Source organism: Myotis nattereri (genome assembly GCF_964212035.1).
Source record: "Myotis nattereri genome assembly, chromosome: 3".
Lineage (NCBI taxonomy): Eukaryota > Metazoa > Chordata > Mammalia > Chiroptera > Vespertilionidae > Myotis > Myotis nattereri.
Window position 1 is genome coordinate 115064751 of NC_138077.1, and position 23454 is coordinate 115088204.

The window sequence follows — 23454 nt, forward strand, 5'->3', positions numbered from 1 at the left end:
GGCTTAATGCACCAATACATGCCCAGTGCTAAGCACAGAGCCTGCCACATAATGAAGGCTCCCCATGGAGGGCACTCCTGCGAGAGTGGGCCATGGAGACCACCCTCCTCCAGTTTTGGGGACGTCAGCCTCACAGCCAGGCAGTGCTGCTGAGGAAAGAGCTCAGGACTAGAGCAACTGCTGACTCAGTTGGCTGAAGCAAAAGCCAGGGAGGAACACTGTGCTACACAACTGGAGGCAGCTGGAGTGACGCAGATGGGGAGCAGGGAGTGCACCAATGAACATCCCCACCCAACCCCCCAAGGCCTGGCTCCTTTGCTTTCTCACCAGAGGGGACAGCTCCTGGCCGCCAGAAAAGACACACATCTGTTCACTTAAATAAAAACACAAATCCTCCCCGCACCTTCCAGAGTGCAGTGGCCCGATGGCAGGGCACAAAGGAGCGCAGTGTGCAGAGGACCTCTGTCCTGTCTGCCATGCTCTCACCTACTCTCCTCAGTAATCCTGGGGGTGGGAGGGAAGAGGTTACTCTCCCACTTCTGAGCAGAAACTCGGGCTCAGAGAAGGTGAGTCGATTGTCTGAGGTCCCACTGCCAGCAGAGGTAGTATTCACACCCAAGGATACACTCTCTGAGGGCCAACTGGGCTCATTCCCCAGTGTGACTCAGCCCCTAGCCCGCTTTCCCAGTGTGGAGACCCTGCAGTAGACAAGGAGGTCCCAGCAAATCCTCAACCCACAAAATGCTGACCTCAGCCAGATGGAAGCTCCCCTTAAAGCCTCAGACACTACAGGACAAAGGAGCCCATGGCCACATAATCGTGGCCCAGCTGGAAGGATGTGCCAGCAGGCAGGCACACAGGCTGCCACTGCCCCAGGAGAGCCCGAAGCAGACCTCTGAGCTCCAGTTCACCGAAGCACCCAGGATTCTGGACGGCTCAAGGTGCAGTAATTCTGGACGACTTGGTCACCCTTGGTTCACAGGCCACACCTGCTGTCTCAGGCTTGGCATGTGAACAGGAAAAAGCCCAAGCTCAGAAGCCACTGCCCTCCCAGCAGAGCCCCCACGGCTGAAATCATAGCACCCAGGACACCAGCTATGAATAGAGCCCGACTGTACCAGCACCTCGTGCCCTACGCCAGCTTTCTCCCAAATGAGAACACAGCTCTGGGAGAGAGCTCTCTATAAGCCCATCCTACAGTGAGAAACCTGAGGCCCGGGGCAGGGGCACAATATGCCTAAGTCTCACAACTAGTGAAGGACAGAGCCAGACTCAAACCTGGGGAGCCTTGTACCCGGCCTACCTAAGCAGGAAATCCAGGGATACTTAAGCACAGGCAGGCCTGGGTTCAGGGCTGGGCCCACCACTTATCTGTTGCTGGGCCCTGGGCCAGGTACATGTTCCCCCAGCCCACCCCCGGTAGGAAAGGACTAGTAAGGTCATTTGGGAACTAAGTGAGATGAGATACATGGAGCACCCAGCCCAGAGCCTAGGGTACATTCACTGCTCTGACTGCCCCAATTCTCCTCCCTTCTTTTATCCACACCCTTGACAATGCAACTTCACAGCGGTTCCCATTAACAGGAGCCCCAGAACCAGGGCTGGCTTCCAACTGGCTGGCAATAGGGTGTGGTAAAATCAACAGTTCTGCTAGTTCCCAACCCAGGCTCATGAGCCCTTTGAACTCCTAACGTTTCACCTGGGGCCTGCTTCCTGGAGGAGGGCAAGCAAGGCTAAGCCACTGAAATACGAGAGCACCAGGAGTAGAGAGGAGCCCTACCAGTGAGGCCATCCCAACCAGCCCACCCCAGGAGCTGCCCACTGACCAAGGACACGCACCGATGGGAGCCCAGCTGACATCAGCCATGCCAGGCCTCTGGACTTGGAACCAACACTAAATGTCTATTGTGTGTGCTACAGAGGTTCTGGGGTGGTCTGCCACTCGCATTCTTGAGGCGATAAGTAGATGGGTCATATGGTGACCAAGGTGTGTCCCCAGCAGAAAGGACTGGCACCAGTTTGGTGAGAGTAGCAAAAAGACCCCCACAGCCTCACACAGTATTCGTGGGAGTGAAGCCAGGCTTTCTGAAGAGCCCTTGATCATGGCAGGGGTAGAGACTGCACACGTGCAATCTAAAATCACTGCAGGACACCAATTCTACCTCCCAGATCGCCATGCGGGGAAGTTTTATGGCACCCTGCTTACTTCTCTCCTCAGTTTACATAGCCAGTTGATTGACTCTGCATCCCCAACACAGAGTGGAAGCTGCATGAGGGGTAGGAAGTTCATCTGCTTTCATAACTACTGTACTCCAGCACCTGTATGGTGGGCACTCAATACATATTTGCTGAATAAAGAAATTGGGGAAACAGGCATTCTCCTACATTGTAACTATAAATGAAAATGGTACACCATCAGAGAGGACAAGTCAACAACATCTACCAGGTTTAAACTTGCATTCTGTGTCTTCTATACTGAGCACATACCAGCCAACACCTCCCAAAAGAAATGCATGTGGCTGCCTGGCCCAAGTGGCCCATGGTTGAGCACTATCCTGTGCACCAAAAGGGTATCAGTTCAATTCCCACGCATACCTGGGTTGCGTGCAGAAGGCAACACATTGATGTTTCTCTCTCTCTCTCTCTCTCTCTCTCTCTCTCTCTCTCTCTCTCTTTCTTTTCCCTGCCCTTGACCCCGCCACCCCCTTGGGTGATGATTAAAAAAAATGTGTGTGACTGACCATCTGAGCAGATATACAAGGCAACACTCTCCCTCATGACACCAGGCTGGAATCAATCCAGGGCCCCTTGACAGGAGAATGAACAGCCAACCTGGGCCATACAAAGGAGCACTTCTCAGCAATAAAAAGGATCAACTAGCCCTAACTGGTTTGGCTCAGTGGATAGAGCATCGGCCTATGGACTGAAAGGTCCCGGGTTCGATTTTGGTCAAGGGCATGTACCTTGGTTGCGGGCACATCCCCAGTGGGGGGGGGGGAGGGGTGTGTGTGCAGGAGGCAGCTGATCGATGTTTCTCTCTCATAGATGTTCCTAACTCTCTATCCCTTTCACCTCCTTTCTGTAAAAAAATCAATAAAATATATATTTTTTAAAAAAGGACCAACTAGGAGATGGGCAATCGATGAACCTTAGAAATGCTGTGTGAGTGAAAGTCAGACACCAAAGAGAACCGCCTGTATGGCTCCCTTTATAACAATCTGACAGCTACACTGCTAAGAAGTAGGGCAGCAGTCCCATGGGAGGGCACTGAGAGGCAACCTGGGCTGTCTCATGATGGTTCATGACCTAAGTGATGGCTACATAGGTGTGGTCATTTGTAAAAATGTATGATTGGGTATCCTATCTAATAATAGAGAAATGTGGTAATCAACCATAACTTCACTACCTTTCCCATTGGCTAATCAGCAGGATATGCAAATTAACTGCCAACAAAGATGGCAGCTGGCAGCCACGCAGCTGAAGTGAGCAGAAGGCTTGCTTGCTCCAGTGATGGAGGAAGCCAAGGTTCCCCACCTGCCTCAGCCCAGCTCTGAGCTCTGGATGCAACAATATTGCAATTATAGAAGCTAAACAAACCCAGAAACCTGCTTTCAGCCGTCCAAGGGCTCAGAGCTTAGAGCGCCAGTGATGGTAACAGAGTTTCAATTATAGAAGCTAAACAAACTCAGATACCTGCTTTCAGCCGGCAACAGCCTCAGAGCTGGAGCCAGCTCTCAGCTCCAGTGACAGCTATAGAAGGTAAATAAATCCCAGGGGAAAAAAAGAAAAGAAAAAAAAAAAGAGGCTGGGAGCTTCAGTCACCCGCCAGCCTGAAAACGGCCCTCAGCCCCTCACCCAGGCTGGCCAGGCACCCCAGTGGGGACCCCCACCCTGAAGGGGGTGTGACCAGCTGCAAACAGTCATCATCCCCTCGCCCAGGCTGGCCAGGCACCCAAGCAGGACCTCCACCCTGATCCTGGACACCCTTCAAAGCAAACCAGCCGTCCCCTCCCATGCACCAGGCCTCAATCCTATATAGTAAAAGGGTAATATGCAAACTGACCCTAACAGCAGAAAGACTGGGAATCACTGGTCACTATGACACACACTGACCACCAGGGGGCAGATGCTCAATGCAGGAGCTGCCCTCTGGTGGTCAATGCGTTCTCACAGGAGGGAGCTCTGCTCAGCCACAAGCCAGGCTGACGGCTGCCAGTACAGCAGTGGTGGTGGGAGCCTCTCCTGCCTCCTCAGCAAAGCTAAGGATGTCTGACTGCAGCTTAGGTCTGCTCCCCGCTGGCAAGTGGACATCCCCCGAGGGCTGCCGGGCTGCCAGAGGGATGTCTGATTGCCATCTTAGGCCCAATCCCCCGGGCAGCAGGCCTAAGCCAGCAAGTGGTCACCCCCGAGGGGTCCCAGACTGCGAAAGGGCACAGGCCGGGCTGAGGGACCCCCTACCCCCGAGTGCACAAATTTTTGTGCACTGGGCCTCTAGTTATAAAATAAAAATAAAGAAATCATACACACACTGACCCTGTGATTCCGCAGTGTGGTGTGGCATAAAGATGTTCAGGAAGCTCGCTATTTTTTTCCTATTAAATTTTTATTGTTGAAAGTATTACATATGTCCCCCTTTTCCCTCCAATAACCCCTTCTAGCCCACCCCCACCCCTGCCCAGGCCTTCACCATTCTATTGTCTGTACCCATAGGTTATGTATATATGCATACAAGTTCTATGGTTGATCTCGTCCCACCCACTCACCCTCTCCCACCTTTCCTCAGAGATTCCAAAGTTTGTTCTATTTTCTATGTCTCTGGATCTATTTTGTTCATCAGTTTATTTTGTTCTTTAGACTCCACATGAGTGAGATCATGTGATACCTGTCTTTCTCTGACTGGCTTATTTCATTTAACATAATACTCTTCAGGACCCTCCATATTTTCTCAAAGAGTTCCTTCTTTTTCACTGCTGCATAGTATTCCATAGTATAAATGTACCACAGCTTTTTTACCTACTCGTTTACTTGATGGGCACTTGGGCTGTTTCCAGATCTTAGCTATTATAAATTGTGCTACTATGAACACAGGGGTGCATACATTCTTTCTGATTGGTGTTTCAGGGTTCTTAGGATAGATTACAAGTGGGATCACTAGGTCAAATGGCAGTTCCATATTTAATTTTTTGAGGAAACTCCATACTGTTTTTCCATAGTGGCTGCACCAGTCTGCATTTCTACCAGCAGTGTACTGGGGTTCCCTTTTCTCCACATCTTCACCAGCACTTGTCATTTGTTGATTTGTTGATGGTACCCATTTTGACTACCTCATTGCTATCTAAATTTCCATCTCTCTCATGATCAGTGAATTTGAGCCTTTTTTCATATGTCTCTTGGCCATCTGTATACCCTCTTTGGAAAAGTGTTTATTTAGGTTCTCTGCCCATTTTTAATTGGATTGTTTGTCTTTCTTTTGTTGAAGCTGTGTGAGTACTTTATATATTTTGGATATTAAACTTTATCAGATACATCATTGCCAAATATATTCTCCCATACAGTGGGCCCCCTTTTTGTTTTGTTGATGGTTTCTTTTGCTGTACTGAAGCTTTTTATTTTGATACTAGAGGCCCGTGCACGAATTCGTGCACAGGTGGGGTATGGCTGGCCCACCCCAATGGGGGCCCATTAGGCCAGGCTGGTGGGGGGTGGAGGTGGGGGAGGGGCCATAGGCAGTTGGCCAGCCGGCCCCGCCCCCAATGAGGGTGTTGGGGGTGGACTGGGGGCCGGGTCAGTTGGGGGGTGCCGATCGGGGCCTGGATCAGGCTGGTTGACTGGCACAGTGTACGTCATAGCCACTGGTTGTTCTGGTCGTTCTGCTGTTCCAATCACTGGGCTTTTATATATATAGACTAGAGGCCTGGTGCATGAAATTCGTGCACTTAGGGGGGTGTCCCTCAGCCCAGCCTGTGCACTCTTGCAGTCTGGGAGCCCTCGGAGGGATGTCTGACTGCTGTGGAGGCAGGAGAGGCTCCATCCACCACCGCTACACTCGCCAGCCATGAGCCCAGCTTCTGGCTGAGTAGTGCTCCCCCTGTAGGAGCGCACTGACCACCAGAGGGCAGCTCCTGCATTGAGCATCTGCCCCCTGGTGGTCAGTGCACATCATAGTGACCGGTCATGCTGCCATTCGGTCAATTTGCATATTACCCTTTTGTTATATAGGATAGTCCCATTTATTTTCTTCTTAGTTTCCTTTGCCCTAGGAGATGTATCTGTAAACATATTGCTACTAGAGTTGTCTGAGATTTTGCTGCCTATAATTTCTTCTAGGATTTTTATGGTTACACAACTTACATTTAAGTCTTTTATCCATTTTGAGTTTATTCTTATGTATGGTGTAAGTTAGTGGTCTAGTTTCATTTTTTTGTCCAATTTTCCCAACACCATTTATTGAAGAAACTGTTTTGATTCCACTGTATATTCTTGCTTCTTTGTCAAATATTAATTGAGCATAATGGCTTGAGTAAATTTCTGGTGTCTCTGTTCTATTCCATTGATCTATATGCCTGTTTGTGCGCCAGTATCAGGCTGTTTTGATTAGAGTGCCTTTGCAATATAACTTGATATCCAGTATTGTGATCCCTCCAACTTTGTGCTTCTTTCTCAAGATTGCTGTGGTTATTTGGGTTTTTTTCTGGTTCCATATAAATTTTTTGAGTATTTGTTCTAGATCTGTGAAATATGCTGTTGGTATTTTAATAGGTATTGCATTGAATCCTTAGATTGCTTTAGGCAATATGAACATTTTGTTTGGAATATGAAATAATGATGTTGATTCTACCAATCCATGAACACAGTATATCCTTCCACTTATTTATATCTTCCTCTATATCTTTTTTCAACATTCTGTAGTTTTCCGAGTACAAGTCTTTTACTTCCTTGGTTAAGTTTATTCCTAAGTATCTTAATTTTTTGTTGCAATGGTCAATGGGATTGTTTGATTAGTTTCTCTTTCTGAGAATTCATTATTGGTGTATAAAAATGCCATAGATTTCTGGGTGTTAATTTTGTATCCTGCTACATTGCCAAATTCATTTGTTAAATCTAGTAGTTTTTTTGATGGAGTCATTAGGGTTTTTTATGTACAATATCATGTCATCTGTGAATAATGAGAGTTTTACTTCCTCCTTTCCAATTTGGATGCCTTTTATTTCGTCTTCTTGACTGATCACTGTGGCTAGGACTTCCAGTATTATCTATATACATAAAAGGCTAATATGCAAATTGTCCCCACGGGAGTTCGACCAGGAGACTGGAATTCAATCGCTCACTATGACATGCGCTGACCAGGGGACAGCACGGAACAAAGGAAGGCCCCGGCTGGCAGCTGGCAGCTGGGGAAGGGAGGCCCTGGCCAGCAGCTGGCAGCTGGGGAAGGGAGGCCCCAAGCGGGTCCAGCAGCCAAGGAAGGGAGGTCCTGGGTGGCAGCCAGCAGCGGGGAAAGGGAGGCCCCAGCTGGCAGCCAGCAGCCAGCAGCCAGCAGCCAGCAGCCAGCAGCCAGGGAAGGGAGGCCCCAGGCGGTGGCCGGCAGCTGTGGAAGGGAGACTCTGGCTGGCAGCCGGCAGCTGGGGAACAGCAGCCGGCAGCCAGGGAAGGGAGGCCCTGGCCAGCAGTAGGAAGGCCCTGATTGGCCCTGATCACCATCCAGGCCTAGGGACCCTACCTGTGCACGAATTTCATGCACCGGGCCTCTAGTGTTGAATAAGAGTGGTGAAAGTGGACATTCCTGTCTTCTTCCTGTCCTTAGGGGAAATGGTTTTAGTTTTTGCCCACTGAGTGTGATGCTCACTGTAGGTCTGTCATGTATGGCGTTTATTATGCTGAGATATGATCCCTCTATTCCCACTTTGCTGAGAGATTTTATCAAAAAAGGGTGTATATTTTGTTGAATGCTTCTGCATCTATTGATATGATCATGTGATTTTTGTCTTTCAATTTGTTTATGTGATGTATCACGTTTATTGATTAGCGAATATTGTATTCCAGTAGGCCCTGGAATAAATCCTACTTGGTCATGATGTATGATCTTTTTAATATATTGGTAGATCTGATTTGCTAATATTTTGTTGAGGATTTTAGCATCTATATTCATTGCTTTTTAATGATAAAAGACTGGAAACAGCCTGAGGGCCCATCACTAGAGACTGGTAAACAAAAGATAAAGGGAGCCCACAGTGGAGCACCAGCTGGTAAGGGAACTCTCCACATACTGCACCAAGATATGTATCTGTGAAAAATAGGTGCACACCCTACACTACTGTAGTCATACTGACCAGTGGTTACCTGGAGGGTCTCTGAGGCCTTTTTTTGGAGCCATGAGCTCAACATGACTTTCACAACAACACTATTTAGTTGCCTTCTTCATGCTGTTACTCTCAGGAATATACAGAAGAGTTCCCCAGAAACTACTTGACAATGTGATAATGTCATCACTTTGATGGTTAATGGAATGTGTGCTTATATATTTTGTGTTTTCTAGAATTTTCTAAAGTGAGCTCATGAAAAGATAATCAACATCAATAGTCATCAGGGAAATGCAAATCAAAACCACAGTGAGACACTAACTCACACTCACTAGGATGGCTACACTAAAAAAGACAGACAATAACAAGTGTTGACAAGGATGTAGATAACTTGGACCCTCATGCATTATTAGTGGGGAAGCAGAATGGTGCAGCTGCTGCAGAAAAACAGTTTGGCAGATCATCTGGTAGTTAAACAGAGTTATCATACGATCCAGCAATTCTACTCATAGGTATACTCCCAAGGAAAATGAAAACACACATCCATGAAAAAATACGGACATATTCACAATAGCTAAAAGGTAGAAACGCAATATCCATTAATGGATGAGTGGATAAACAGAATGTGGTCTATCCATAAATGGAATGTTATTCATCCAAAAAAAGGGATGAAGTACTGACAGTTGCTACTACATGGATGGACCATGAAAGCACTCTGCTAAGTGACAGAAGACAGTCACAAAAGACCACATATTATATAATTCAGGTCCAGGAATATCCAGAATATGCAAACCCATACAGACAGACAGATTGATGGTTGCTGGGGGCTCAGAGGAGAAATGGGAAGTGGCTGGTACAGGGTGCAGGGTTTCTTTTTTGGGATAAAAATGTTCTAAAATTAGAATTCTGGTGATATTTGCACAACTGTGCTAAAAACTACTGAGCTGTACACTAAAATAGGAGGATGTTATGGTACAAGAATAATATCTCAATAAAGCTGTTTTGAAAGAAATAAAGAAAACATAGTTTTAGGAGTTAAAATGAAGAAACCTACCTGTTAGGTCTGATCAAACAATCACATTTATATCTCCTCCCCTGGAAAACTGACCTTTAGATCATTTTGCAACCGACCCCATTCCCTTTTGCCTTAGACCACATTCCATTTGCTAAGACCAGTAACTTTCCCCTCCGGATTTGCCCAGGATCGGACCTGTCCAAAGAATTCCCCACAAAAAAGCTCTCCTAGTGTCCCTTAAGATCTCTGACTCCCTGGGTGCTGGTGCCATTTGGGAGCTCAGTCCATCTGGTTCCAGATGATCTAATAAATTTATAATTCTTTACCACTTTTGGCCTCGTATGTTCCTCCTTCGGCGACCCTAACACTACCGAAGGCCTAGCCTTGGCCCCAGACACTCACAGCTGTGCAGTGAGCCTGTGTGCCCAGGTGCCTGGCACAAGTCATGCTCTGGGAGGCAAACACAGGGAGAGGTTGGCTATAGGCAACATGGACCCACTGCTGCTCCCAGGCCTCCCATGGAGGCCATGAACCCACCCCCTCTACTGGGACACTGGGGCCCCCTGCCTAGCCATACTGTGACCTCCAGAAAAGCCCATTCCCCTCTTGCAATGCCAACTTCTCTTCCATAAAATAGAAGGACCACACAGATTCTCTCAAGGTTGCCACAGGGTGAAACCCTAAGCTCTGACAGGTGTCCCAGCAGAGGACCCAACCCAGCTGCCAACCAGGGCTGGGCAGGCAATAAAGTTGATGCAGGCTGGCCCAGCAAAGTGCAAAGCACCCGCCCAGTCTAAATGGAGCCTTTTCTCAGCTTCCCTGATGGCCAGCCTATGGCTATGGACCTAGTATGCCCACAATTACCAATTTTCAACAAAAGCCACAAAGCTGAAATTTATGTGAAGTTTTCCAATTTGTAAATGTTGTAACACAATTCTAATACTTACAAACATGCTTTGCAGAAAGAAACTAACGGGGACAGATGAGAGGTATGTGCACCCTTTTAGGAGGGCAGGAAGGCCAAGGTGGGGCAAACACTGGCTTCCCCCCTCCCATCCATTTTACCAATAAGGAAACGAAGATTCAGAGGGATGATGTCCCAGACCCCAGGTCACACAATGACTGGGGACTCACTGTGGACCTGCAGGGGCTGGTGGGAAGCTCAGGTTTCTTGTCTGTCTGCCCTGGTTCAGGTTGCTCCCAGAAGACCCCAACAGAGTCAGACTCCCATTTCAAGACCCACGGGCTAGGGGTGATGAGGGGCAGGACCCGCTGGGTCCAACTGTAAGCTCTCCTCCCAGTATTCTCCTGCTGATCAGAGCAGTGCTCCCCACAGGGTGGCCCTGCCCCAGCCTGCCTCAGGAACCTTGAGTTCTTGCAGGAGGTAGTTCTGTTGTATCGGACTCAAGCTCAGGTGTCTGGAATCACACCCTGGCTCCTGCAAGTCCCCAGGCTGTGCTCATGGGCTCCTCAGATCTCACACAAGTTTAGCCTTCCACAGGCCAATACTAGAGGGGAGAGGGCAGGGTCTACAGGATCCTCTGGGAAACAGAGTCTAGGTGAACCCCCCCTCTCCTACTCCCAGGGAGCCTTGGAGACCCACAGACCTTGGGAAGGCCCAGGGCTAGCTCCTGGGGCTGCATGGTGAGGGAGGGAAAACCCTGCTCCTTTAGCCTCCTCCCTGCACCCAGAAGGGTGCTGTGCAGCACAGATAAGATAATACCATCTCCGGTCTGGCACCTAGTGGTCCCCGACACAACTAAGTCTTCATCCCAACAGCCTCACCCCTGCCCCTCCCAGCCGTTTCCAGCACCAGCCACACAGCCTCCTTTTAATCCAATGAATTCCCTCAGGTGCAGGGCCTTTACACATGCTGTGTCCTCTGCCTGGAACACTCTCTTCTCTCTGCTTCCATCCCATCACCCATTAACAACTCCTCCTGCTCAAACATAATTTTCCCTACGGAGCCTTCCCTGATCTCCAGGAAGAATCTGGTTCCCCACTCCCTTCCCCCCAACCCCCCCCCCCCCACACACACACACACACACAAGCTCACAGGGCACAGAAACTCCACACCCAGTGACTAGTGGGTTCTTTACCTCGTCCATAAGCCATAAGCTTCCAGAGGGCAAAGACAATGTAGATTTTGTTCAACACTATGCTTTCTTCATCTGTCACAGCCTGTGGACACCCTGGCACTCAGGAATGACTGTCAGGGATAAAGACATGAAGGCACACAAGGGAACCTAGACCCACCATTCCTACACATGTGTCCATGGGCAAGTGGCCTGCATCCCCTCTGTAAACTAAGGGAGTGGATATGAGGATTAAAGGGTTAATAATCACACAGAGCTTACAAAAGTGCCTGGCACAGGCATAAGCACTATATGGTGTCTGTGATTAGCATAAAGTTATTTGAGTTTAAATAGCTTCTCTGCTAACCAGACCGTCAAAGCACTCAGAGATCCCTGCCCTGCAGAATCTGATTAACTGAGGCCCTGAGGAAGGGGCCTCTTTCCTGCCGCCGCCCTGGGACCCTGCAGAGGTGGTGCTGGAGTCTTTTCCAGGAGGGGGCTGCCTCTGGATGCTCTGAGAGTCTCCACTTCCTGAGGGTCACCCTGTCCGAGGGTTCCCACCCTGTGGCCCAGGAGGGCAGCAAAGGTTAGGGGTGGTGTGCTTGCCAACCCCCTTCATCATGCCAGCCCAGCAATAGAAGCCCCCCTCACAAAGCCCCCTGAATGACAACAGCCATCACACCCCTCTGCCGGGCCCAAAGAGCAGGCATGTGGCTTCCATTAGGCCACATCTGGACATGCTCAGAGGCAGCCTGGATCCCTGGCAGGGTTCCAGCTCAAAGACAGGAACCCTCCCCCCAACCTCTGTTTTTCCCTGCCTCTGCCCCAGCCAGGCCTTGGGCAATGGCTGGAAACCTCCTTCTCTGGGCCCCAGGGCTACCATGGCAACAGGGCTGGGGGTCATTTCCGACCCCATGTCCTACCTCTCAGCAGGCCCCCGGGCAAACAGGACAAAGCCACCTCCCCAGCTTCTCCTCACAGAGGGCCCTTCTATCACTGGGGACCCCCCAAGTCCTCCCCCACAACAGCAGTCAGAGGCCTCTAAGGGCCCCCACTTCTCCCAAGATGCTCAACTGGACACCTGACCCAGCCCCTATCAGGCCTCCTACCAACTCTCCCTGCACATGGTTGTGACCATGGATAAATCTGTGTGCCTATCAGTTCAACGCCTCCTCCCCAGCGAGACCTCAGTGGGGAGGCTACGCCTGCCTTTCTCACTACACAGCCCTTGGCACAGACAGAGTGCTCCCTAAACATCTGCTGAAGAGATGCGTGAACTAAAGAAGGATAGTGAGTAATAATGGCTAATATTGTAACTACTCTGCAAGTACTAAGTTCCCTGCCAAGCACTGGACATGAAAAGGACACGTACATGGGCCTGTGTAGGAGAGGCAACTAATCAATGTGTCTCTCTCACATCTCTCTTTGTCTCTCTCTCACCTCTCTCTCTCTCTTCCTCCTCCTCCCGCCCTTCCTCCCTTCCACTCTCTCTAAAAAAAATAAATGGAAAAAAATATCCTCAGATGAGGATTAAAAAAACAACAGCCCCATGAAGCAGGGACTTCTCTGCTGCTTAAAGAGGAGGAAACTGAGGCAGGAAAAGATAAGCCATTTACCTAAGTTACACAGGTGACAGGTGGATACTGGGTAGGTAGGAGGACAAAATATATTTGGGGGTGGTGGATAGTAGGCCAGTCTTTGTGTATCTGACCAGGGCCAAGCTACCCCCTTTAAAGCCACCCCCTTCTCCCACCCCCATATCAGCCTCCCATTCCTTCTTTCCCCACGCACCAAAAGCTGCAGCAGCCTGTCCATCCTCATGCCCTGATCATTCTCTGTGCATGTGTGGGGCCTCTGCCAGGACAGCCTTCATAGGCAGTAAGGGGCACTCAATCAGAGACCCCTATCCACAAGCAGCCTCATCAAAGGCCAGACTCCAAAATCCACTGAGAAAGCCCAGGGCAGAAAAGAAAAGAAAAAAACAGGGATCCTGAGAACAAAGCAATTCTCCAGGATTCCAAAGCCCAGAAGCACAGAGGCCTCTGGAGGCAAGAGGTGGGTAGAAGGCAGGGCTGAGTCTATTTTGGAAACCCTAGGGCAGCATTTCTCAACCTGTGGGTCGAGACCCCTTTGGGGATCGAACGACCCTTTCACAGGGGTTGCCTAAGACCAGCCATGGGCAAACTACAGCCTGCGGGCCGGATCCGGCCCGTTCGGCTGTTCTATCCGGCCCGCGGAGCCGAAAGAGCGAAGGGTTCTCTTGCTCTCCCCTCCACTCCTTCACCAGCAGCAGTGTTAACATGGCAACGTCAGGAAACACGGCCACAGCTCCTTCTTCTGAGTCCAGTTTAAGAACCCATTGTGGCCCTCGAGTCAAAAAGTTTGCCCACCCCTGCCTAAGACCATCAGAAAACACATATATAATTACATATTGTTTTTGTGATCAATCACTATGCTTTAATTACGTTCAATTTGTAACAATGAAATTGGGGGTCACCACAACATGAGGAACTGTATTAAAGGGTTGCGGCATTAGGAAGGTTGAGAACCACTGCCCTAGGGTCTGCATGCTCTGGAGCCAGGACCCCAAGCCCTCTCATTACAGCCCCACCTCAGCCCACACATACTCCTCACTCCCCACAGGCTCTGGGTGTGGTGGGAAGGAGGCCCCCGAAGCACAAGGGTCAGGTCCCAGCCCACCACTCCCATTCTGTGACCTGGAGCCACTAGAAACACCTCTCTGACCTTGAAATGAGAAGAAACGTACCTCCCTGGCTTGGGGGGAATATCAAGTCACAGAAACAGGGCCTGGAGTACCAATAGGTGCTCTGTGAGGATGAACTGTGTGCCTACCCACTGTAAGCAGGCTGGGTGCAGAGCCCTCTGGGCTTTTGGACCACTTGGCCTACAGGTCAGAGGAACGTGCATGTGCACAGGCTTTGCACACAGCTGCTGCCCAGCAAGGTCTATAGCACTTAACAGATGGGAAAAGGGGCCCAGGCCAGTTAAGAGACTTGCCCAAGGCCACACAGCTATGGGCATCAGGGTGGGTCAATGGGAATGCTGCAGAAATCCCAGAGTCCCCTCATGCCCCATCCTCCAAGAAGCCTTCCCAGATACCTCCCAGGCATCTCCCCCTCACAGCCCCCCGCCATAATGGTTCATTCCTGCCTCCCCAGGGCCCACCAAGACCTGCTCATTATTTATACCTAATAAAGGTTTGTAGAGTTATTGATAAGAGACTGAACAAGACACAGACCCCTAGCTGTGGAGAGAGATCACTAGACAACGAGGTTAAGTCCCCAGAACACCCTCAGTGGAGAGAAAGAAAATGGAGCTGAGGGGAGGGTCAACAAGACACTAAGATTCAAGGAAGGCTCCTAAAGGAGGTGCACCTGTGCTCGTTGAAAACAGTGAACACGTGTGTGGAACAGAGGGGGAGACAATGCTGCAGGGTTCATGGGACGGCAGGGGAATTAGAGAAAAAAGGGATGACTGCTGGAGGGGTGGCCACAGAGCTTGTATTGATTCACTCATTCATTCACCCAGGCCCTGCTGGAGGCTCCTGTACACAGCAGAAAGACGACAGATGTGGTCCCTCTGCCCATGGCACTCACATTCTACTAGGAAAAATTACAGCAAGGTAAGAGGAAGGTATGGTGTTCTTTTAGTTCGGTGCCCAAGGAAAGCCTCTCTGGGGAGGTGACCTTGAACAGAGAGCAGAATGGAGTACAGGAGTGAACCAAATGGACACCTGGGAGAGCATTTCAGGAAGAGCAAGTGGCAAGTGCAAAGGCCCTGGGACTGCTATGGTATCTAGACAGATCAGTGGGGCTGAGCACAGTGGGTAAGAGGAAGGGTTGCTAGGAACTGAATGTTTATTCCCCCACCCCCATACCTGTGTTAAAACCCTAATCCTCAATGGGACAGTATTGGAGATGAAGCTTTTGGGACGTGATTAGATGATGAAGGTGGGGTCCTCATGATGGAATCAGTGTCCTTCTAAAAAGAAACAAGCAAGAGTTTGCTCCTCCTGTAATGTTATCTCAGATGAGATGTATCCTCACCTGCTCTGCCATGTAAGGACACAATGAGAGCCTGGCCATCTGCAAACCAGGAAGTAGGCCCTCAACCCAGCCTTCACCTTGGATTCCCTGCCCACAGAACTGTGAGAAATAAGTGTTTGTCATTTCAGTCACCCAACCTGTGGTATTTTTTGTTACAGCAGACAAGACAGACTAAGACAAGGGTGATGGAGATGAGATGCAAGAGGTCGCAGGCAGGTTGTGCAGGGCCTGTGGCCGGAGAGGGCTGTGGATTATACACTGAGTAGGTGGAAGCCACGGCAGGTGCAGAGCAGAGGAATGAGAACGACTTGTGTGTTAACAGAACCAACCGGAAGATGTGCCGGACACAGCCCTTGACCCTCAGAAAGAGCTCTCATGTGAGACTGCATGCCCTAGGCTGTCTCCTCAGAGACCAAGGTCACAGCCATGCCTGGAAGGATGTGAAACTCATCACCTCCTTCTGAGGTACTGTGGACACTCCAGGCCCCACCTGCACTTAAGCAGGACCCTCCTCAGGACCCCCAACCCTGTGAGGGTACCTATTGGGCCTTTGACCACAGCCATACCATGCATATAACCCAGCACTGACTTCAACAGGGACCTCACCTGCACCCACCCACTCCATTCCCAGGAGCTAAGCCAGGGAGAAAGTGGTATCTAAGCTCATGCCCTAAAGTGTGGGGCACTCAGACCCAGCTTCCCCTGCCCCAGGCAGCTGTACAGAGACCTAGGCAGTTACAGGGCCCAGGGCTGCCTTCCCTGGACTGAGTGCTAGGGAGAAACTTGAAAGACGCTTACCTTCAGGGTCACCTCTGGGGACAGAATGGACAGAGTTGGGGTCAGTGTCCTCCTCTGGCCGAAGATGGGGCAGAGCTGGTGGCTGCTTGGGCACTTCCTGGATAGGTGGGACCTGGGTGGCCTCATGGGGAGGTGTGGTCAGGATGGTGTGGCTGCTGGGCTTTGTTGGGTTTCCGGGAGAACTCGATGTGGCCTGAGACTGGAGGACACTGGCCGTGCTTGACCCCAGCATGGGGCTGGCTCCCCCCTGTCCAGTACTTTGCGGGGTGGCCTGGGTATCTGGGATAAGGTTATCTTCAGGCCCTGCCCTGGCATCTGCCTTCTCCTCTTGCAAAGGAAGACTGGGCCCGGCTGGGCCTGCACCAGGAGGCCCATCGAGTCCCCTAAGGCCACCTGCTGCCAGTGGCTCCCTGACAGCGATGTCCTCCCTCTCCTCCTCCTCTGCCCCCTGGCTGTCCTCCATCACTCTCCTGGCTTTGGCTTGAACAGGAGCTGGCGGACCCAGGGCAGCAGCCGCTGTTGGCCTGAGGAGAACGGCCAGCCAGGGGGTGGCCTGGATGGCAGACAGTGGCTGACTTCCGCCTCCCAGGGTGGCTGGGGCCCCTGTGCTTGCCTGAAGCTCGCCTGCCAAAGCCGCTGCGGCTTCTGCTTCAGCCACCTCCTGGTCATAACTGTAGGGGTCTTCGTAGTGTCGCTCAGGTTCATTCTCCTCAGCATCTGAGAAGTTCCCACTGGTGGCAGTGGGCATGGCCTTGGCATCTCCATGGCAACTGGGGACCTGGTAGCAGATGAGCTCACCACCAGTGTCAGGACAGTGGCAGGCCTGGCACGGTGGCAGGTGGACTGTGTGACCAGCAGCATACTTGCGGCCAGCGTGCACACAGCCCACCTGGCCGCACTGCGGGCAGCTGTCAGCTGCCACCACAGTCTCGATGCAATTGGGTGGGAGCTCGGGGCACAGCATGAACTGGCAGCTGATCTTGCCGCCACCTGGTGGGCAGGAACACTCAGTGCTGCCAAAGTCCACAAAGTAGGACTGGCCTGCGGGTACACGGCCACGCACGAAGCCACCCTGCAGACAGTCATAGTACTGGTAGCCCTCGCAGGCACAGCCCTGCTGCACGCACGTGGCACAGCAGGCGCCCGGCTCCAGCGCCTCCTCGATGCAGTTCTCCAGCGGCGGGCACTCGACACCCGTGCAGTCCTGCCGTGGGGCTGCTGCACCTGTGCTGGCACCCAGGGCCAGGGCCAGGGCCAGGGCCAACCAGGCTCCTACAGGCTCCCAGAACATCACCATGGTCCCACCGCCAGCCCAGGTGCAGCCCAGGTGCCACCTCGAGCCAAAAGGTCCCCTCTCCTGCGAGGCCCTGGGGAAATCAGAAAGGACACCTGTCAGCACCATATGGGGCCTACACATGAAAATACATGCACTGCCTAGTCACACACACACCTGCACATGGCTGGATGAAGCCTCAGGCTCTTTCACTCACACACATGCCCTTATCCCAATGTCCCCATGTCCCCAAGCATAGTGTCTGGTGGGGCAATGACAGAACAATGGCCACTTAGTGTCTGGCACAGCCAGGAAAGGAGATCTGCCTCTGCTAGCCACTCAGCCAGCACCAACCAAGCAGATCCTCTGTGCATGAACCCTTCTAGAACTTGGGGTTTATTAGCAAACTAGAGGCCTGGTGCATGAAATTTGTGCACTCGGGAGGGGGATCCCTCAGCCCAGCCTGCACCCTCTCGCAGTCTGGAAGCCCTCAGGGGAGCGAGCCTAAGCCAGCAGTTGGACATCCTTAGCACTGCCACAGAGGTAGGAGAGGCTCCCGCCACAGATGTTGTGCTCGCCAGCCGGGAGCCTGGCTTCTGGCTGAGTGGCGCTCCCCCTGTGGGAGCACACTGACCACCAGTGGGCAGTTCCTGTGTTGAGCATCTGCCTCCTAGTGGTCAGTGTGCATCATAGTGGCGGGTTGTTCTGCTGTTCGGTTGATTTGCATATTAACCTTTGATTATATAGGACTAGAGGCCCGGTGCACAAAAACTTGTACATTGGTGTGTGGGGGGGTGTCCCTCAGCCCCACTTGTGCCCTCTCACAGTCTGGGACCCCTCGGGAGATAACGACCTGCTGGCTTAGGCCCGTTTCCGGGTGGCAGAGAGCAGGCCCAATCCCTAGGTGCCTGCCCCGCAGCCCCTGGTCGGGCTCAGAGCAGGGCCGATTGGGGAGTTGGGGCACCTCCCCGTCATGCATAGAGCAGGGCAGATCAGGAGGTTGCAATGCCACCCCCAGTCATGCTCAGGGTAGGGCCGATTGGGGGGTTGGGGCGCTGCACCCTGTCACACACAGAGCAGGGCCGATCAGGGGGTTGGGGAGCTCCCCCCTATCAGGCACAGAGCAGGGCCAATCAGGCGGTTGGGGCGCCTTCCCCTGTCACGAACAGAGCAGGGCAGATAGGGAGGTTGTGGCCCCACCCCCTGTCACACACAGAGCCACAGGGCAATCAGGGGGTTTGGGCGCTGCCTCCTGTCATGCTGCTCCAGGGGCCAGAAGGCCTCGCGGCTCCGCTGATCCCAGTGCTGGGAGGCCTCGTGGCTCCGCTGATCCCGGTGCCGGGAGGCCTCGCGGCTCCACTGATCCCGGTGCTGGGAGGCATTTTACCCTTTTACTATATAGGATAAAGGCCTGGTGCACGGGTGGGGGCCGGCTGGTTTGCCCTGAGGGTGTCCTGGATCAGGGTGGGGGTCCCGCTTGGGTGCCTGGCCAGACTGGATGAGGGGATGATGGCTGTTTTGCAGCTGGTCACACCCCCTTCAGGGTGGGGGTCCCCACTGGGGTGCCTGGCCAGTCTGGGTGAGGGGCTGAGGGCCGTTTTCAGGCTGGCAGGTGACTGAAGCTCCCAACCTTTCCTTTTTTTCTGTTTTTGTTTTGTTTGTTTTTTATTTTATTCTGGGATTTATTTACCTTCTATGGCTGTCACTGGAACTGAGAGCCGACTTTAGCTCTGAGGTTCGGCTCCAGCTCTGAGACCTCGGCTGCTGAAAGCAGGTATCTGGGTTTGTTTAGCTTCTATAATTGAAACATTGTTGCCATCACTGCCACTCTAAGCTCTGAGGCCAAAGCTGGCTGAAAGCAGGTTTCTGGAGCTTGTTTAGCTTCTATAATTGCAATAATGTTTCTTAGACTGCAGCTCAGAGGCCAGCAGCGGCAGGCGGGGAACCTTGGCTTCCTCCATCACTGGAGCAAGTAAGCCTCCTGTTTGCTTCAGCTGCCTGGCTGCCAGCCGCCATCTTGGTTGGCAGTTCATTTGCATATCGCCCTGATTAGCCAATGGAAAGGGTAGCGAAGTTATGGTTAATTACCATGTTTGTCTATTATTAGATAGGATAAGACAGGCTTCATGGCCATTCTGCTAGCACTGACCCTCTGATGTAGGGAGGGAGATCATAAACCCACAGCAATTCAGTGGGTTTCTGAATGTGATAAGTACAATGAAGAAATAAATGAATGAGAGCAGGGAAACAGAACAGGGAATAACCAGGATGGTGTAGCTGCTGGGTTTGGGTGGAAAAGAGCTGATTTTAGCCAGGGTGGTCAAGCAAGGCTTCTCTAAGGAAATAGCATTTGAGCTGAGATCTGAGTGAATCAATGGAGACAACCACCTGAATGTCTGTAGGCAAAGTATGTCAGGCAGCAGGAATAGCAGGTACAAAGGACCTGGGGCAGGACCAGAAGGAGGGAGAAGAGGAACAGTAGAACACCACCACTGCTGAGCAAATTGAGCAAGGGTGAATGTGATGGCAGCCAGATCATGCGAGATTCTGATTACAGTGCGGGCTGCTGGAAGCCATGGCCTGGAATGACTTGATGGGCTCTGTTAGGGCTGCTTTGTTGAAAACATGGGAGCCGGGCCAAAGCCAAGAAGCCAGTCATAGGAGGCAGGAGAGGACAGTGGACAGGGGAATTTTGAAGTAGAGTTGACAGGATTTGCTGCTAGACTGCATGGGTGTAACAGGAGAGGAGTCCACGATGGGCCCAACTTTTGGCCGAAGCACCTAGAAGGATGGAGCTGCCGCTTCCTGAGGCAGGGAAGGCTGTGGAAGGAGGGCCATGGACCCACAGGGGAGACATGCAGTTCAGTTTGGCAGTACTGAGTTTGAGAAGCCCAGGGATCATCCAAGTGAAGATGGTAAGAATGCTACCGGGGACAGGAATCTATGCCCAGGCCAGGAGGCCAGGGAGGTTGCTGGACTCCAAGAGGTAACATGCACATCCCCCAAGCTGAGAAGCCACAGGAAGGGGGAGGGCTCCGTACACCCAGGTTGATTCAGAATCGGCCTCAGGGAGAACCAGGCCTGCTGTCCCCGTAACAAAGTCAGCGACTCTCCATGGAAGTAGAGTAGACAGCACAAAGACCTTGAGTCAATGCTCAAGTGTCATTTAAGAAAAGAAACATTTGCAGACCTAAATCCTCCTCCCACCCTCCATCTGCCTTTCCATTCATCACACACTCACATGAACAACACATCCTAAGAGGGAAATATTCCCACCAGAGGTTGGCAGGCTCCTACCAGAGGACCTTTGTTGCTAGCCAGGCCCGCTATACCCCACCCACCCCACCATGCATTCTCCTACAAGTCAGTCCATTAGTTCTGCTCACCCTCTCGGCCCCCACAGTGACCTGGCCCTGGGACCCTATCCCCCAGCATCATGCTCTGCCCATACTCAGATGATTCTATATCTTTTTCCATTGATTTTTACAGAGAGTGGAGGAGTCCTGGTGGTCAGTGTGCATCATAGTGGCTGGCTTGAGGCACAGGCAAGCCTCAGATGTCAGCTGCCCAGCCGCCCAGGGCTAGCCTGAGGTGCAGGCAAGCCTCGGATGGAGGCTGCCCAGCCACCCAGGGCCGCCCAAGACTCAGGTAACCAGGGCTGGCTGAGGCTTGTGCTGCCGGCAGTGGCAGCAGCAGAGGTGTGATGGGGCGTCACCTTCTTCTGATCACCGGGTTGCCTCCTGCCCCTGAGGGCTCCCGGACTGTGAGAGGGGCCAGGCCGGGCTGAGGGACCCCCCCCTCCAGTGCATGATTTCATGCACCGGGACTCTAGTCTTAAATAGTATTATTATTATTGTTAATCCTCACTGGAGGATATTTTTTTCCATTGATTTTTACAGAGAGTGGAGGGGAGGGAGGGAGGGAGGGAGGGAGGGAGGGAGAGAGAGAGAGAGAGAGAGAGAGAGAGAGAGAGAGAGAGAGAAACATTGATGTGACAGAGACACCTTGATTAGTTGCCTCTTGCACATGCCTCAACCGGGGCCAGGAATTGAACCTGCAACCTAGGAACATGCCCTTGGCTGGGAATTGAGTAATCATATTATTATTAATATGCATGCATTATCCAGCTTTTTAGTTGGCAGGAATAGGGCAGAGACTCTGTGGGTTTTGCTTTGCCTTTCCCTGGGCCTGGTGAGCTCCCATCTTGGGAGTGTGCCTGTCCCCCACCCCCCACCCACCACATACACACCCATGGACCCATGAAACATTCAGAGCAGTTGTAGAGATGTACCAGGGCCTCTTGAAGCTAACTCCCCCCTTCCTTACTGGTCCACCTCCTCCAGATACATCCCAGCTGGCCCCATCCCCCTCATGGATGGGCACACAACCTTTAGATAGCACCAGGGGCTCTGAGCAGCATGCAGGGCCCAGACCTCCACTCTCCCAGCTGGAGACCACAGTGGGAATGACCATGGGTTCCCAGTCCAGAGGTGAGCCTGGGGAAACTCTGATCTCAAACAGACCCTGCCACCATGAGTGGAGAGGTCATATGGCCTTTGTGGGACTGAGAGTCCCATGTCCTGGGTGACATCTTAAGGTGACCAGGGTTCAGTGGTTTTCAAGAGGAGTTGAATTTTCATGTGAACATTTTCAATTGGTAACTAATTTAAAACTAAAAACCCAGCATGTGGGATAAACAAGTGCAGTCATGGGCTAGATCAGTGATGGTGAACCTATGACATGCGTGTCAGAGGTGACACGCAAACTCATTTTTTTGGTTGATTTTTCTTTGTTAAATGGCATTTAAATATGTAAAATAATATCAAAAATATAAATCTTTGTTTTACTATGGTTGCAAATATCAAAAAATTTCTACATGTGACACGGCACCAGAGTTAAGTGAGGGTTTTTCAAAATGCTGACACGCCAAGCTCAAAAGGTTCGCCATCACTGGACTAGAGGCCTGGTACACAAAATTTGTGCACTGGGGGGAGGGTGTCGCCCAGTCCAACCTGCACCCTCTACAATCAGGGACCCCTCGGGTATGTCCAACTGCCGGTTTAGGCCCGATTCCACAGGGCATACTCTCACAATCCAGGACTGCTGGCTCCCAACTGCTCACCTGCCTGCCTGCCTGATTACCCCTAACCACTTCTGCCTGCCAGCCTGGTTGCCCCCAACTTCCCTCCCCTACCAGCCCGATCGCCCCCAACTGCCCTCCCCTGCCAGCCTGAGCACCCCCAACTACCCTCCCCTGCTGGCCCAGTCGCCCCTAACTGCCCTCCCCTGCCGGCCCGATCGCCCCCAACTGCCCTCCCCTGCCGGCCCAGTTGCCCCCAACTGCCCTCCCCTGTCGGCCCAGTTACCCCTAACTGCCCTCCCCTGCCAACCCGGTCCCCCTCAACTGCCCTCCCCTGCCAGTCTGGTCACCCCTAACTGCCCTCCCCTGCTAGCCTGGTTGCCCCCAACTGCCCTCCCCTGCAGGCCTGGTCACCCCCAACTGCCCTCCCTGCTGGCCTGATCGTCCACAACTGCCCTCCCCTGCGAGCCATCTTGTGGCTGTGGGCGCCGCCATCTTTGAGGGCGGGGCAGTAATTAGCATATTCCCTCCTTATTGGCTGTGGGCACTGCCATCTTTGAGGGTGGGGCAGTCAATTAGCATATTCCCTCTTTATTAGATAGGATGATGATGATTATAAGGCCAGCTGACCTAAGTGACCACTGGGCGGACACTCTGAACAGCAACATATATGCAATTAAGCCTATCTGAGCAGTGTATGATGCTGAGTTCTCGTGCCCAGTGAGGTACCTAAAGACATCACTCCAGGTCCACACATCCATGGTGGTCCTTGGGAATTTGTCTGGTGGTAGGAGGAAACATGGCAGAGGTAGGCCACCATGCCAGTACCTGTCCCAGATCCACCCT

The 23454-nt window shown here is 51.9% G+C and overlaps 1 protein-coding gene across 2 annotated transcripts in view; it reads right to left on the bottom strand.

The window, feature by feature from the left end:
- Positions 1-17567, bottom strand: part of FBLN2 (fibulin 2) — a gene marked incomplete at its 5' end in the record, with an annotated part of 76689 nt that extends 59122 nt beyond the window's left edge. The window contains one exon of one of the 2 annotated variants that reach the window (XM_081086164.1): positions 16256-17567. In XM_081086164.1, coding sequence (XP_080942290.1) covers positions 16256-17552 — 1297 coding nt within the window. The remainder of the gene's footprint in view (positions 1-16255) is intronic. The other variant, XM_081086163.1, reaches the window with a different exon arrangement.
- Positions 17568-23454: the final 5887 nt, after the last annotated feature.